Source organism: Chiloscyllium plagiosum, chromosome 10, assembly GCF_004010195.1.
Source record: "Chiloscyllium plagiosum isolate BGI_BamShark_2017 chromosome 10, ASM401019v2, whole genome shotgun sequence".
NCBI lineage: Eukaryota > Metazoa > Chordata > Chondrichthyes > Orectolobiformes > Hemiscylliidae > Chiloscyllium > Chiloscyllium plagiosum.
Genome location: NC_057719.1, coordinates 56,845,483 through 56,860,426, shown reverse-complemented (window position 1 = coordinate 56,860,426; position 14,944 = coordinate 56,845,483). Strand labels below are relative to the sequence as shown.

Below are 14,944 nucleotides of genomic sequence, written 5' to 3'. Positions count from 1 at the left end.
GTTCCAAGGAAATACAGTAGTAAAGAATTAACTGCTTTAAAATAACAAAATGGAATAATACACTACAAACAACAAAATTATGTAACAAATTGAAGGCTGAAGTAAAATTGAAATGAAGTATTAGCAAAGAAACTTTAAACAGTGCATTTGATGAGCCTACAGTTTGGTGGACCAAACATTTCCATAGCATGGGAATCAAATTAAAAACAGACCTCTTTAGAAATCAGCAACCACATTGCTCCCTTTTTTCAAATTGCTGTTTGATTCACACCTAAACAAAATTGAAACAGACAACTCCATCCTCACTCCTTCCTGTCTCCTCCTCCTCCTGCTGGCTTTGATTCTTTAATGTAAGCAACTTCTGATCGTGATTATCCATATGCAATGCCACAGGAGATCTGTTGATAAATCTGTATATGATTAATACAACTTGTCTTTTGTACTGCTTCAATAAATTTACTTTAGAGCAAAGTATGAATTGCAATAAAAATCAGAAAACTCATTGCTGTCACTGACTATCTTGAATGTAATAGAATAAACTTATTTTTCTTGATCACCTGTTAAAAAGAGAACTTGTTAGAAAATTTTGTGGAACATTATATTCTTATGAATGTTTTTTCTTTGTTCTGAAAAACCTATTATCCCTTTATGGATTATTAAGATGCTATTTGTTATAACATACATGTCTTTGTCTTTTTGTTTAGATATTAATGGCAACAATTACTTATCTGTTACCCAGTACAGAAGTATCTCCGCATGAGCAAGATAAAAGGGTATGCATAGGTTCAATTTATGTGGATAATAAGGTGATTTGCAAATTTTGGCTTTTGATAACTTTTTTTTGTGACTTGTCCTTCACAGCTGGTGGTATCCCTATTGCTTTGCCTGTTGGACTGGTGCATGGTGCTGCCTTTAAAAATACTCTTGCAAGCAGTCCAAGCTGCAGGGCAAGATAAGGACAATGCCGACAAATCCATTCTCAGTTGTATTTACAAGGTATACTTCCATAATAGTTGTAATAATGATTTACATTTAAGCCTTTGCATTAATTATCTTTAGATTTTTGCAAAGTAATACTGTTACCTCTTGAATTGATTGCTTTGGTAAATTTCTGATATTGCAAAACTGTTTGTTTCAGATCAGCATACGTTTCTAACATTCAGTTTTATTTTTCAAATGTTGCTCTTTATTTAATCATGAGTCAAAAGAGAACCAAAGGCAAAGCCTTTTCATCCTGTAATCATCAGAACTGCCATGTAAGAGACCAAACTTGGAAAAGAAACAATTGATATGAAGAGAGTGATGTACTAGACATAGTTGACATGGAGATACACCTGTAACTGTTGGTAGTCTATCTTAACTGACAAAAGTCAGAGCGTGTAAGTTTACTATTATAGGGTCAGAAAGTTGCTGTGGAGAATGCAGCAAATTCTCTGCTAGTCTCTATAATTCTATTCTCAGTGAAAAAGATGCAATATATGGGCAAATTCCCTTTACCCTCATGAAACATCTGTGTTAGAACATGGAACATACAACACAGTACAGGCCCTTCGGCCACGATGTTGTGTCAAGCATTTATCTTAATCTGAGATCAGATTAACCTACAATTTACTGCCGTCCATGTGCTTGTCCAACTGTCACTTAAATGTCCCTAATGTCTCTGACTCTACTACCACTGCTGGCAGTGCATTCTACGCACCCACCACTCTCTGCATAAAGAATCTACCTCTGACACCTCTCTTATACCTTCCTCCAATCACCTTAAAATTATGACCCCTTGTGACAGCCATTTTTGTCCTAGGAAAAGGTCTCTATCTATGCCTCTTATCATCTTGTAAACCTCTATCAAGAGACCTCTCTTCCTCCTTTTCTCCAGTGTGAAAAGCCCTAGCTCACTCATCCTCTCTTCATAAGACATGCCTTCCAGTCTGGGCAGCATCCTGGTAAATCTCCTCTGCACCCCCTCTAAAGCATCTATTAACTTCCTATAATGAGAACTGGACACAATATTCCAAGTGTGGTATAATCAGGGTTTTATAGAGCTGCAGCAAAACCTCGAGGCTCTTACGCTCAATCCCCCTGTTAATGAAACACCATATGTCTTCTTAACAACCCTATCAACCTGAATGGCAACTTTGAGGGATCTATGTTCATGCTCCCCAAGATCCCACTGTTTCTTCACACTGCCAAGAATCCTGTCTTTAACCCTGTATTCAGCATTCAAGTTCAACCTTCCAAAATGAATCACCTCGCATTTATCCAGTTTGAACTTCATCTGCCACTTCTCAGCCCAGCTCTGCATCCTATCAGTCTTATAGCCTGCAACAGCCTTTGACACTATCTATCACCCCCACCGACCTTTGTGTCATCGTCAAACTTATTAACCCAGCTTTCCACTTCTTCATCCAAATCATTTATAGAAACTACAAAGAGCAGAGGCCCCAGAGCAGATCTCTGTGGGACACCACTGGTCACTGACCTCCAGGCAGAATACTTTCCATCCACTACCTCTTGCTGTCTTCTTTTGGCCAGCCAATTCTGTATCCAGACAGCCAAATTTTCCTGTATCCCATACATCCTAACTTTCTGAATGAGCCTACCGTGGAGAAACTTGTCAAATGCCTTACTGAAATCCATATACAGCACATCCACTGCTTGACCTTCGTCACCTTGTCTTGTCACAACCACAAAGAGCTTACTAAGCTTGTAAGGCATGACCTGCCCCTCACAAAGCCATGCTGACTACCTTTAACCAAACTATGTTTTTCCAAATAGTCATAAATCGTACCTCTCAGAATCCTATCCAGTACCTTGCTTACTACAGACGTAAGACTGACTGGTCTGTACTTCCCAGGGATTTCCCTATTCCCTTATTTTTGAACACAGGAACAACATTCACCTCTCTCCAATCATCCACTACTACTCCCGTGGACACTGAGGATGCAAAGATCATCACCAGATGCGCAGCAATCTCATTCCTCGCTTTCTGTATTACTATACATAGTTTCTGTTACATTCAAATTCACTGCACTGTGAGCCTAGTTGATGTTTAATTGATATATCCCAGATAATTCTGAGCACGGTTGAAGATATTCAATAAATGATGTTCAGCAGCTATATCACATCTACCTTGGATATATTGTTCTAAGGTTTGCAAGCATAGGTTGCTTGATCACCGTCAACATGCTTCACGATGCACATGGTCAAAGGGACATGTTGTTTGATGCAGCCTGCTATATGATCTGCATAACAATCAGTGCACCAGTGGTGAAACCCTAGGGCTCTCAGTTTCAAGATTGTCAGTAAGTGAGCTCGGAATGAGATGCAGTGGAACATCTTTTCTCAGAGTTGTTTGGAATGTGCTACCTGGAAGATTGGTGGAGGTAGGTTCCATAGAACTTTCAAAAGGAGAGCTAGATGTATTTGTAAAGTGATAAATTTCGAGGGCTAGAGAATGAGTCTAGCTGGGTAGCTCTTGCAGGAGCTAGTGCAGGCACAATGGGTCAAATGACCTGTTCCGTAAAATTCTTTCATTCTGTGTGTCACATTACTCATTTGTATCCGAGGCAAGAAGTCTTTATTGGTTTTATGGCAGAATCCTGTCAGTGAAGAAAATTACTTGTGTTTACTTGAAAGTAGCAATGTGAAATGGGTGACTTCATCTGTTCAAATTTCTCAGATACCTTTCCCTTTTCAGAGTAATCTAAGATAGACTGACACTGTTCAGGGCCAAAATTGTTGGTTGTCGGCCTTTTTATGAATTTGTCCAATGTACAACAAGTTGATTTGAGCCATTATCATGTAGGACAGTTTTGATGTGCCCTACCTCAGCATCAAGTTTACATGATAAGCAAATGATTAGGACTCTTTTTAAGAGGTTGCCAATAAACTTAATATTGTAACACACAGAACTGGAGGATTTTCCACAGGTATTTTGACCAGTGAATTTGGCTTTCAAAAAATAGTGTATAGTAGACAACCCATAAGTACATTTCTCAAGTAACACATTGAACTTGTTGATTGCTATATTTCATTAGTAAATTTGAGTGCAGAATGGAATTTACTCAGCTGTGTAAAGAAATTCCATGAAATGGAACAATCTCATGAGTTCTCTTTCCTCATAGTGTTCATGTCAGTTTGATACTGAGTTGATGCATATCTAAAGTAGCTTGCTTGATAATAGATACCTTCTTGAAGTCATACCTTGGCCTATATCACCCAATCTCCTGAAAGCGTGTAAGACCACTACTTTGGGACCTGAATGGTGTCCAGTGTACCTCAGATTACCATGAAAGCCAGAGGCCTCAAAAGTTTGGCAAAGTTAGCTACTTTGTAGTGAACACCCGAATAGGGTTCATGCATTAACAGGGTGCTGCAATCAGTCAAAAACACATCCCAAGAGAATAATGTAATATGAAATTCAATGCTGGTGTGACAACTGAAATGAAGGCTATATTCCTCAATGGCTGGGACACCATAACAAACACATCCTTTTGACCATTTGCAGTGTGCCATTCATGTTCAACAGGCCATGCTCATAAGCCTCCACACCATGTACAGCATTAGATGTGATTCTGCTATTGGACAACATTTTCTAAATAATCTTGACTGTGGTAAGAATTGCATCAGAAACCAATGTAAGGTTATCAGTCAGACTCACAGTGTGACATATTTGCACATCAGAAGCTATGCATATTAACACACCGAAGTGTGTGGAATTTATTTTTGGACTGTATCTTTCTGTTGACAAAAGGCTCATGGAGACTGGCAACCCTTCCTGAATTCATCATGACAAAATCCTTACCAATCAGAATCTACCTGCCTGATCTGAGCTTTATCTAATCTAAGATTGACAGTCCCTGTTGCAGCTTCATGCCACCTATGCTCTAACTAATCAGCACCCACTTCTCCAAGTTTTATTTCTTGCTTGTCAATCCTGATGAATACAAACAAAAAGCTTTGAATTTGTCTCTTTTTAGTAAACTGCCAAGCAATTAATAGTTCAGTATTTGATTCAAAACTAATGTTTGATGTTACTCTCCCAATTGCTAGCTGCTTTGATAGATCCAGTTAAGTTTGACTCTCTAGTCTTCATAAAATCATAAAATCCTACAGTGTGGAAGCAGGCTATTCAGCCCATCAAGTCTGCACTGACCTTCCGAAGAGCATCCCACCTAGACACACGCACACCCCCAATCCTATTCCTGGAACCTTATATTTCCCATGGCTAATCTACCTAGCTGCACAACCTTGGATACTATGGGCAATTTAGCATGACCAATCCACCAAACCTGCAACATCATTGGACTGTGGGAGGAAACCCATGCAGACATGGGGTAAATATGCAAACTCCACACAGACAGTCGCCAGGGTGGAATCAAACCTGGGTCCCTGGCACTGTGAGGCAGCAGTGCTAACCACTGAATCACCGTATCACCCAATCTTATGAACATATTTTCACTTTGAACCTGATTTCTTTTTAAATAAAGGAGATTAAAATTTATAAAAATAGATTGGAGAAATGTAATTGATATCCTGGGCCTCATTCACAGATAGATTCATGGCATGGTTTCTGAGCAAGGATATGAAAATACAATTGAAATGATCTTGTTTAAGTTTTTTTTCTACACTCGTAATTTCTGTTTGAGTCAGCTATTTTTGTTACTCCTTGGAGATTGTATACAAATTGAAATTCTTTTAATTTGAAATTCCGTTTAATGTATTTGTTCACTTCATCAAAATAAGCCTTGAATTCTGTTCAAAATCAGTTGATCTCCAATGAGGTAGACAAACTGCAACATGCAAGAGTACCTTCAAATGTTTCATGGCTGTGGTAACAGTTCCTGTCTGTTTGTAAATCTGTGTATGATCGAAGAATAAATTGTGATTTTTCTATGTGCATAACATATACAGTTATTTTGTAACATTAGCTTTACAACCACAGAGACACTTGCTTTTTCTTTGCCTTTTCAAAGTTGGTTTCTGTAATTTTGTTAATTAACCCATGATAATCTATAAGGAGAAAGTCAGTTGTTTGGTAACATTCTCAGTCGTGAGTGTTGGTCTTTATTTGTAAAGCATCTTTGCCTTATTTTTCTACAGGTGCTACATGGCTGTGTTTATGGAGCCCAATACTTCAGTAATCCTAGATACTTTCCTCTGAACTTATCAGATCTTGCCTCTGTTGAATATGATCCATTTTTACATTTGGAAAGCTTGAAAGAACCAGAGCCTTTGCATTCCCCTGATTCTGAGCGATCATCAAAGCTTCAAACTGTCACAGAAGGTATGTATTAAGATAACCAAAACCTTACATCAGAATCATTAAAAATAACAAAGGAACATCTTGTAGTATGGTGGGGTTGCAAGGATCAATGGTTCAGTCCCACTAGGAAATTTTATGAAATTTAATTCTTAATTTTCTAGCCTATAGATGATTAGACTTACAATTTCTTCAAAAACAATGTTAGTTTGTCTTTTTGGAACATTGAAATGCTACACCCCAGTCTGATTTGATTTATTGTTGTCACCTACCTAAGTAAAGTGAAAAATTTAGTTTTTTGTGCAGTACATGCAGATCATAATGTACAAGGACATACAGATCATCAAGCTTTTAGACCGAGTGAGGCATACAAGGTTATGGCCGCACAGGAAGTGCACAAAAGCAAGATCGACATGAAATTAGAGAGATCTATCAGCAGTCTAATAATAGTAGGGAAGAAGCTGTTCTTGAACCCACTGGTACATGTGTTTAAGCTTCTGTATCTTTTCCCTGATGGAAGAGGTTGGATGAGAGTATAACCGGGGTGGAGAGGTCTGTGATGATGATAGCTGCCTTTCCATGGCAGCAAGAAGTGTAGATGGATTCCGTGGATGGGAGGTTGGCTTGCATGATGGTCTGGGCTGTGTTCATGACATTCTGTCGTTCCTTACTGTCCTGCGCAGAGCAGTTGCTATACCAAGCTGTGATGCACCTTGATAGAATGCTTTATATGGTGCATCTGTAAAGGTTGGTGAGGGCCTGTAAGAATATGCCAAATTTCCTCAACCTCCTGAGGAAGAAGAGGCATTGTTATGCCTTCTTGACTGTCACATCTATATGGGTGGATTAGGACAGATTGTTGGTTATCATCATTCCTAGGAATTTGACGCTCTCCACCATCTCCACCTCAGCTCCACTAATGTAGATAGGGGAGTGTCATCCTCCTTTCTTCCTGAAGTCAATGATCGGTTCTTTAGTTTTGCTGACATCAAGGGAGAGATTGTTATCATTGAACCACAACACAAAACACTCTATCTCCTTCCTGTATTCTGAGTAGTCATTGATGTATATATCAGTGATGTCATCTGCGAACTTGTAGATAGTGTTCAGTCAAAGTTGGTCACACAGTTGTGAATGTAGAGGGAGTACAATAGGGGGCTGAGTGCACTTCGTTGCTGGGTGTCATTGTTGAAGATTATCATGGGGAAGATGCTGTTGTTTATCTTCACTGATTACAGTCTGTGGGTCTGGAAGATGAGGATACAATTACAGAGAGCAGAACTGAGACCTGGGTCTCAGAGTTTGGAGATTCGTTTGGTTGGGATTATAGTCATAGAGTCATACAGCATGGAAACAGACCCTTCGGTCGAAAGAGTCAATGCCAAACGTAATCCCAAACTAAACTAGTCCCACCTGCCTGCTCCTGGCCTTTATCCTTACAAACCTTTCCACCTCGTGGACCTATTTAAATGTCTTTTAAAAGTTGTAATTGTACCCACGTCTGCCACTTCTTCCAGAAGTTCATTCCACGCGTGAACCACCCTCTGTGTAAAAATGTTGCTTGTCTTGTCTTTTTTAAATCTCTCTCCTCTCAGCTTAATAATGTGCCCCCTAGTCTTGAAATCCCCCATCCTAGGGAAAAGACAATTACCATTAACTCTGTCTACATGTTTCATTATTTTATGAACTTCTATCAGGTTGCCTCTCCAATGGCTAAGCCATTGCTTATTGCTCATCTCTATTTGCAGTAGTCAGAGGAAGTGATGAACAGAAGTCTGAGGGTGTAAGGCCATCCACATGGCTATTAGGGCCAGTGTTTCAGGATTTTAACCCAGCAAGAAGATATAATGAGGTGAGAGATGAGTGGAGTCCGGTTACATTTCTCGTCAATGATAACCCTAAGAATATTGAAAATGGGGGATTCAGTGATGAATGTCAAGAGGGTGTGGTTAGACTGCCTCTTATTTAAGATGATCATTGCTTGGTATTTGTGTGGAATATTACTTGTCACTTGTCAACCCAAGCCTGGATACTATCCAGATCCTGCTGCATTTGAACAAGGACTGCTTCAGTACCAGAGGAATCACGAATGGTGCTGAACATTGTGCAATCCTTGGCAAACATCCTCACTTCTAACCTTATGATGGAAGGAAGGCCATTGATAAATCAGCTAAAGATGGTTAGGCTTAGGACACCATCTTGAGGAACTCCTGCAGAGATGTCCTGGAGCTGAGATAACTTACTCCAACAACAGCCATCTTCCTGTCTGCCAGGTATAACCCCAACCAGTAGAGAGTTTGCTCCCTCATATCCATTGATTTCAGTTTTGCTAGGGCTTCCTGATGCCACACTCAGTTGAATGTGGCTTTGATGTCAAGGGCTATCACTCGCACTTCTCCTCACCTCTGGAATTCACCTCTTTTGTCCATATTTGAATCAAGTCTGTAATGGGGTCCAGGAGCTGAATGGCCTTGGCCGAACCCAAACTGGGCGTAACTGAGCAGGTTTTTGCTGAATAGATACTGTTTAATAGCGCTGTTCATGGAATCTTCCATCACTTTTCTGATGACGGAGAGTAGACTAATGTTGCGGTAATTGGCCGAATTGGATATGTCCTGCTTTTTGTGTACAGGGTATACTGAGACAACTTGTCACATTTGGTAAATGCCAGTGTTGTAACTCTACTGCAACAGCTTGGCTAGAGGTGCAGCAAGTTCTAGAGCACAAGTCTTAAGTATTATTCATAGAATGTTGTCAGGGCCCATAGCCTTTGCAATATCCAGTGCCACCAACCATTCCTTAATATTGCGTGCAATCGTGGCTGAAGACTGGTATCTGTAATGCTGAGGACCACTGGAGGAGGCTCAGATGGATCATTGTTGGCTAAAGATTGCTGCGAATGCTTCCGTCTTATCTTTTGCGCTGCTGTGCTGGGCTCTTCCACATTGAGGATGGAATACTTGTGGATCCCCCTCCTTTAATGTGTTATTACGTTGTCCATTACTATTCATGACTGGATGTAGCAGGACTGCAGAGCTTGGAGATGATCCTTTGGTTTAGGTATTGCTTAGCTCTGTCTATCACTTACTGCTGAAGCTGTTTTACATGGAAGTAGTCCTGTTTGGTAGCTTCACCAGGTTGACACCTCATTTTAAGTTATGCCTGGAGCTGCTGCTGGCATGCCTTCCCACACACTCCATTGAGCCAGGGTTATCCCCTAGTTGATAGTAATAGTTGAGTGAGGGATATGCCAGTCCATGATGTTGCAAGTTGTGCTGGAGTACAATTCTGCTGCTGTTGGTGGCGTGCAGTGCCTCATGGATGGCCAGTCTTGAGTTGCTAGATCTGTTTAAAGTCTGTCCCATTTAGCCACAATGTGGAGGTGCTGGTGTTGGACCGGGGTGGACAAAGTCAGAAGTCACACAACTTCAGGCCATCTAAAACCACAAACTATCTCTACGCTCCTCATTTCTTCACTTACACTGACTAGGCATGAAGTGGATAGAAGAGGTAGCATAATGAACTTGGTCGTAAGAGATTTGCAAGTTAAAGCCTTTTCTTCATATGACTCACATTTACACACTGAAGATTAACCTCTCTGGTTGCTGGGTGTGTGCCTGTATCCCCATACCACCAACAGGCAGAAAACTAACCACCAGGATACATGAACATCAACAAAACGACATGACCCTCTCTCACTAGTATCCTTACATACAGATAAGGAAGGACACCACTTCGACTGGGACAATACATCCATCCTAGGACAAGCCAAACGGAGAGACACACGAGAATTCCTAGAAACCTGGCATTCCAACCAGAACACTATCAACAAACACATTGTGTTAGACCCCATCTACCACCCCCTGAGAAAAAGAATAGGAAATGACAACACCAATCCAAAGAAACCCAAACATGTAAATAGAAAGCAGGAATCGTCAACTGTGCTTTTCTGGAGGCCCACTGAAGATGTTACCTAGTAGTGTGACAAAACGTCTGGAAATGAACCTTCCAGCTCAGCGAGCAAACGTAATCCAGAAACTTGAAAGGGTTCAGAAAAGATTTACAAGGATGTTGCCAGGGATGGAGGATTTGAGATATAGGTAGAGGCTGAATAGGCCAGGGCTGTTTTCCTGGAGCATCAGAGGCTGAGGAGTGACCTTATAGAGGTTTATAAAATCATGAGGAGCATAGATAGGAGAAATAGACAAAGTCTTTCCCCTCTCACCCTAAACTATGTCCTCTAGTTCTGCACTCCCCGACCCCAGGGAAAAGATATAAAAAGGACCTAAGGGGCAACCTTTTCACACACAGGGTGGTGCATGTATGGAATGAGCTGCCAGAAGAACTGGTGGAGGCTGGTACAAATACAACATTTAAAAGGCATCTGGATGGGTATATCAAGAGTAAGGGTTTAGAGGAATATGGGCCAGGTGCTGGCAAATGGGACTGGATTAGGTTAGGATATCTGGTCAGCATGGATGGGTTGGACCGAATGGTCTGTTTCCATACTGTACATTTTCTCTGACTGTATAACTGTAGTGCCTGTAGACAAATTGCAAGGGATTGAGGCAGGCTGGGAGACTATAGTTGATGTGAGCCATGACAAACGTCTCAAAGTAATTCATAATTATGGAGGTCAGAGCCATTGGGCAGTAGTGGTTGAGGCACGTTACATGTGTTTTCTTTGATACTGGGATGATAGTGATCTTGTTGAAGCAGGTGGAAACTTTGGCTTGTAACACGGAGAGATTAAAGTTGTCGGCAAATCCTCCCATCAGCTGGTCCACACAGGATCAGAGTGCACGACCAGGGACTCCATCTGGGCCAGTTGCTTTCCTCGGGCTCCTCTTAAGAAGATTGATCTGACGTTTTGCAGCGGTGATGAAGGGAACGGGTGCATCCAGTGCTATCAGGACAAGTGACACCATTCTGTTGGCATGCTGTTCGAACCAAGTGTAAAAAGCATTAAGCGCATCAGAGAGATATCTGTTCTTTTTCTCCTATTTTGTTCTGCTTCATTTTGTATCCCATTTTGTTATGTTGGCCTTGCCACAGGTGGTGGGTGTTCCTGTGATTAGTTTGGGCTTCTAACTTGGTCTGGTATTGCTTCTTGGCATTTCTAATGGCCTTGTGGAGGTAATTTCTGGATTTTCTGTAAAGATCTGTGTCGTCTGACTTGAATGGTGCATGTGTGGTCTTGAGTTGGCAGTGGATTTTCTGGTTCATCCAAGGTTTCTGGTGGGGAACATGTGGATTGACTTCTTTGGCACGCAGTTCTCTATGCACTTGCCTAATTCGACACGATGGCTAATTCATGATAGACTTATGAGTAAACAATAAATACATTCTCATCTGCTTCCTACAAATCAAGAACAATTAAAATGCATGTCAGTTGCCAGTCTAATAGATTATCTATTTACATTTTCTGTTATATTTAATGATTTTCATTAGAATCACTCTTGTACGTCTCTGTAATGTTCTTGATTGTTTATTCTTCTACAAACTTTCTACAATATCTTTTATTGTTTCTATATTCTATACAAATAGAATATTCATCCTTTAATTATCTGGGTATCTTTATCCAGCACTGCAGTGTTTCATTTTAATGAATACTGACATCTATCTTCTTTCACTCTTCCCCTGTATTCACTATACTAATTATATCCAGGACTGTTTTGTACCCAGTCCTGCCCTTCCTTGAACCAGGTCTCCGTTAATGCCACAACATCATGTTGCCCCATGGCTATCTGCACCAGCAGCTCACCAACATTATTTGCTATGTTGAAGAAATTTCCCTGAAACGACTGAGTGTTTCAATAATTCCTTACTTTTAGCTGCTCCCTTAAATTTATGTCTTAATCTTGCTTCTCGCTTTCTTCAGACCAAGACACAAAACTACAAGTGTACAAACAAGGTGCAGGAGTCAACAATTCGGCAGGCCTGTTCTGTCATATAATACAGTCATGACTGAGCTCTGTGTAACCTCAGATCAATTTCTTGCCTATCCTTGATAACCTTTCAGTCCCTTCCTTACCAAGAATCAATTACCACTGCCTTAAAAATGTTTGAATACCCTGATTCAATTCCAAAGATCCATGTCCCTCTTTGGAAAAATATTTCACCTATTTTAAATGGGCAGCCCCTTATTTTTTAATTGTGACCCCTAATTCTAGATTCCCCCATAACAAGATGTGTCTTTTCCATCTATGATGTCAAGACCCCTCAGGATCTTGTACATTTCAACCAAGTCAATTCTTACTTTTACATATGTATGAACATTCAAATTAGGAATAGAAATACGCGATTCATACTTGAAGCTGGCTCATCCATTCAGTAAGATCCTGGCTAATTGATTTGTGTTTCAAATTCCACATTCCCATTAATCCCCAACAACAACCGAATCCTTTGCCTAATAAGTATCTATCCACCTCCGGCTTCAAAATATTTAATGACCCCACCACTACCGCTTTCTGAGGCCATGTTCCAAAGGTTCATGGCTCCCTAGGGCAGCTCGGCAGCTCAGTAGTTAGCACTGCTACCTCACAGCATCAGGGGCTCGGGTTCAATTCCATGCTCAAGCAACTGTCTGGAGTTTTGATGTGGAGATGCCAGTGTTGGACTGGGGTTGGAACAAAGTTTTTTTAAAAATCACACACCAGGTTATAGTCCAACAGCCTGTAGACAAAGAGGACATAAAAATCAAGGCCAATGGCTCTGCAATCTCCTCCCTTTCTTCCCAGAGAATCCTAGGATAAATGCCATCAGGCCCAGGGGACTTATCTATTTTCACCTTTTCCAGGATTTCCAACACCTCTTCTCTACATACCTCAAAGCCATCCATTCTACTTTTTCCACTCAAAGCCATCCATTCTAAATGGTAGGCTACTGCAGAAAATACGGAGATATGGCATTGAGGGTGAGTTGGAGGTTTGGATTAGGAATTGGCTGGATGGAAGAAGACAGAGGGTAGTAGTTGATGGCAAAGTTTCTTCATGGAGTGCCGTCACTAGCGGTGTTCCGCAAGGATCTGTTTTGGGACCATTGCTGTTTGATGTGGAGATGCCAGTGTTGGACTGGGGTTGGAACAAAGTTTTTTTAAAAATCACACACCAGGTTATAGTCCAACAGGTTTATTTGAAAGTACAAGCTTTTGGAGCGCTGCTCCTTTATCAAGTAGCTAGTGGGGCAGGTACATAGGACACAGAATTTATAAGTAAAAGATCAAACTCATACGATGTGTTAGACAAATCTAGATGGCTGTTAAGTCTTTAATCATCCTGTCCAATCTTTCATCATAAGGTAACAGGTTCATTCCAGGTGACAACCTAGTTAACCTCTTCTGAACCGCCTCCATGCATTGACATTCTTCCTTTAATAAATTGCACACAGTATTTGTCATGTGGTCACACCAATGCCATGTTTAATTAAAGCATAATATCCTTCCAGTTGCGTTCAACTCCTTTCGTAATAAAGCTGACTTCACATTAGCCTTCCTGATTATACTGTGCCTACATACTAACCTTTTGTGATTCATACACCTAAATCCCTTTAAATTCTGGAGATATTCCCTATCTACCTGTTTGTTCTTCCTTCAAAGTAAACAACTTCACATTTTTCGGCATGACACAGCATCTGCCAGATTTTTACCCACTCAGTTAACATCTTTATATTGATTTGCGTCTTTGTTATGTCATTTCACCATATCTTTCAGTTATCTGCAAATTTAGCCACTATGCCTTTCAACCCCTCATCTAAATTGAGGCGCAGCACAGACCCCATTTTTATCACATCCTGACAATCTGAAGAACTGCTTATGCGCACACTTTTTTTTCAACCAGTGAGTCTTCTGCCCATGCTACATGTTAAAAGGCTTCCCTGTCTAATCTTTCTTTATATTAAAAAGTGCATACACGGATATGCTATTTTCTTAAAGATGCAAGTATTTTTAATGTAGAATACTTTCACCCATAAACTGTCAGCAGGTGCAAGAAAGTTGTTTTTCCTGAACTAACAACATTTGAAAAACTGGTTGTTACAGACAGGGAAGACAGATAGATTGTGCTCTATTTTTTCATCACCTTCGGTCCAAAAGCAGAATGGTTTAACTTGTAAGTTGTCTGTGATATGTTTTCAAACCCCTTTTTAGTGGTGTCAGTTTGAAAGTAATACACAGCAAACTCTTAAGTTTAAATTAAGCATATTATTTATTCACATTTAAACTTGGGGTGGATTTCATGTGCACACAAGAAAAAATCAGGACAGAGAAAGTATTTTACAGCTGTGAACATTAAAACCAAAATTGTAGAGATTGTGTTACATGAATCAAATTCCAGTGAGGATTCCTTGAGGTGTTCAGATTCATACATGTTCAAATGGCTGACAGCAGGGATTTCAGGTGTGTTTTAATGATGGTACAGCAAGATTATCTTGGTATACAGAGAATAGGTTTGTTGAGCAAATAAATACATTATGTTTTGCAGAACCAGATTGCAAACAAACTTGAATTTGAGGCAGCCTTAGCTGTAGATCGAGAGAGCTGCTGCTGTTCTATGAATCATAGAATTCCTTTTTAGTATGGAAGCAGGCCATTTGACCACCAAGTCCACACTAACCCTCCAGAGAACATACCATCCTGAACAACCCCACTATTCTATCCCTGTAGCCTTTCATTTCCCATGGCTA

General features: G+C 40.4%; 1 protein-coding gene across 11 annotated transcripts in view; it reads left to right on the top strand.

The window, feature by feature from the left end:
* The window catches only part of ralgapa1 (Ral GTPase activating protein catalytic subunit alpha 1), a 311,644-nt gene that overhangs the window by 170,103 nt on the left and 126,597 nt on the right, over nt 1-14,944 (top strand). For all 11 annotated transcript variants that reach the window (XM_043697833.1, XM_043697826.1, XM_043697822.1 and 8 more), the window contains 3 exons: nt 705-773; nt 862-996; nt 6,103-6,286. In XM_043697833.1, the coding sequence (XP_043553768.1) occupies nt 705-773; nt 862-996; nt 6,103-6,286 (388 nt within the window). The remainder of the gene's footprint in view (nt 1-704; nt 774-861; nt 997-6,102; nt 6,287-14,944) is intronic.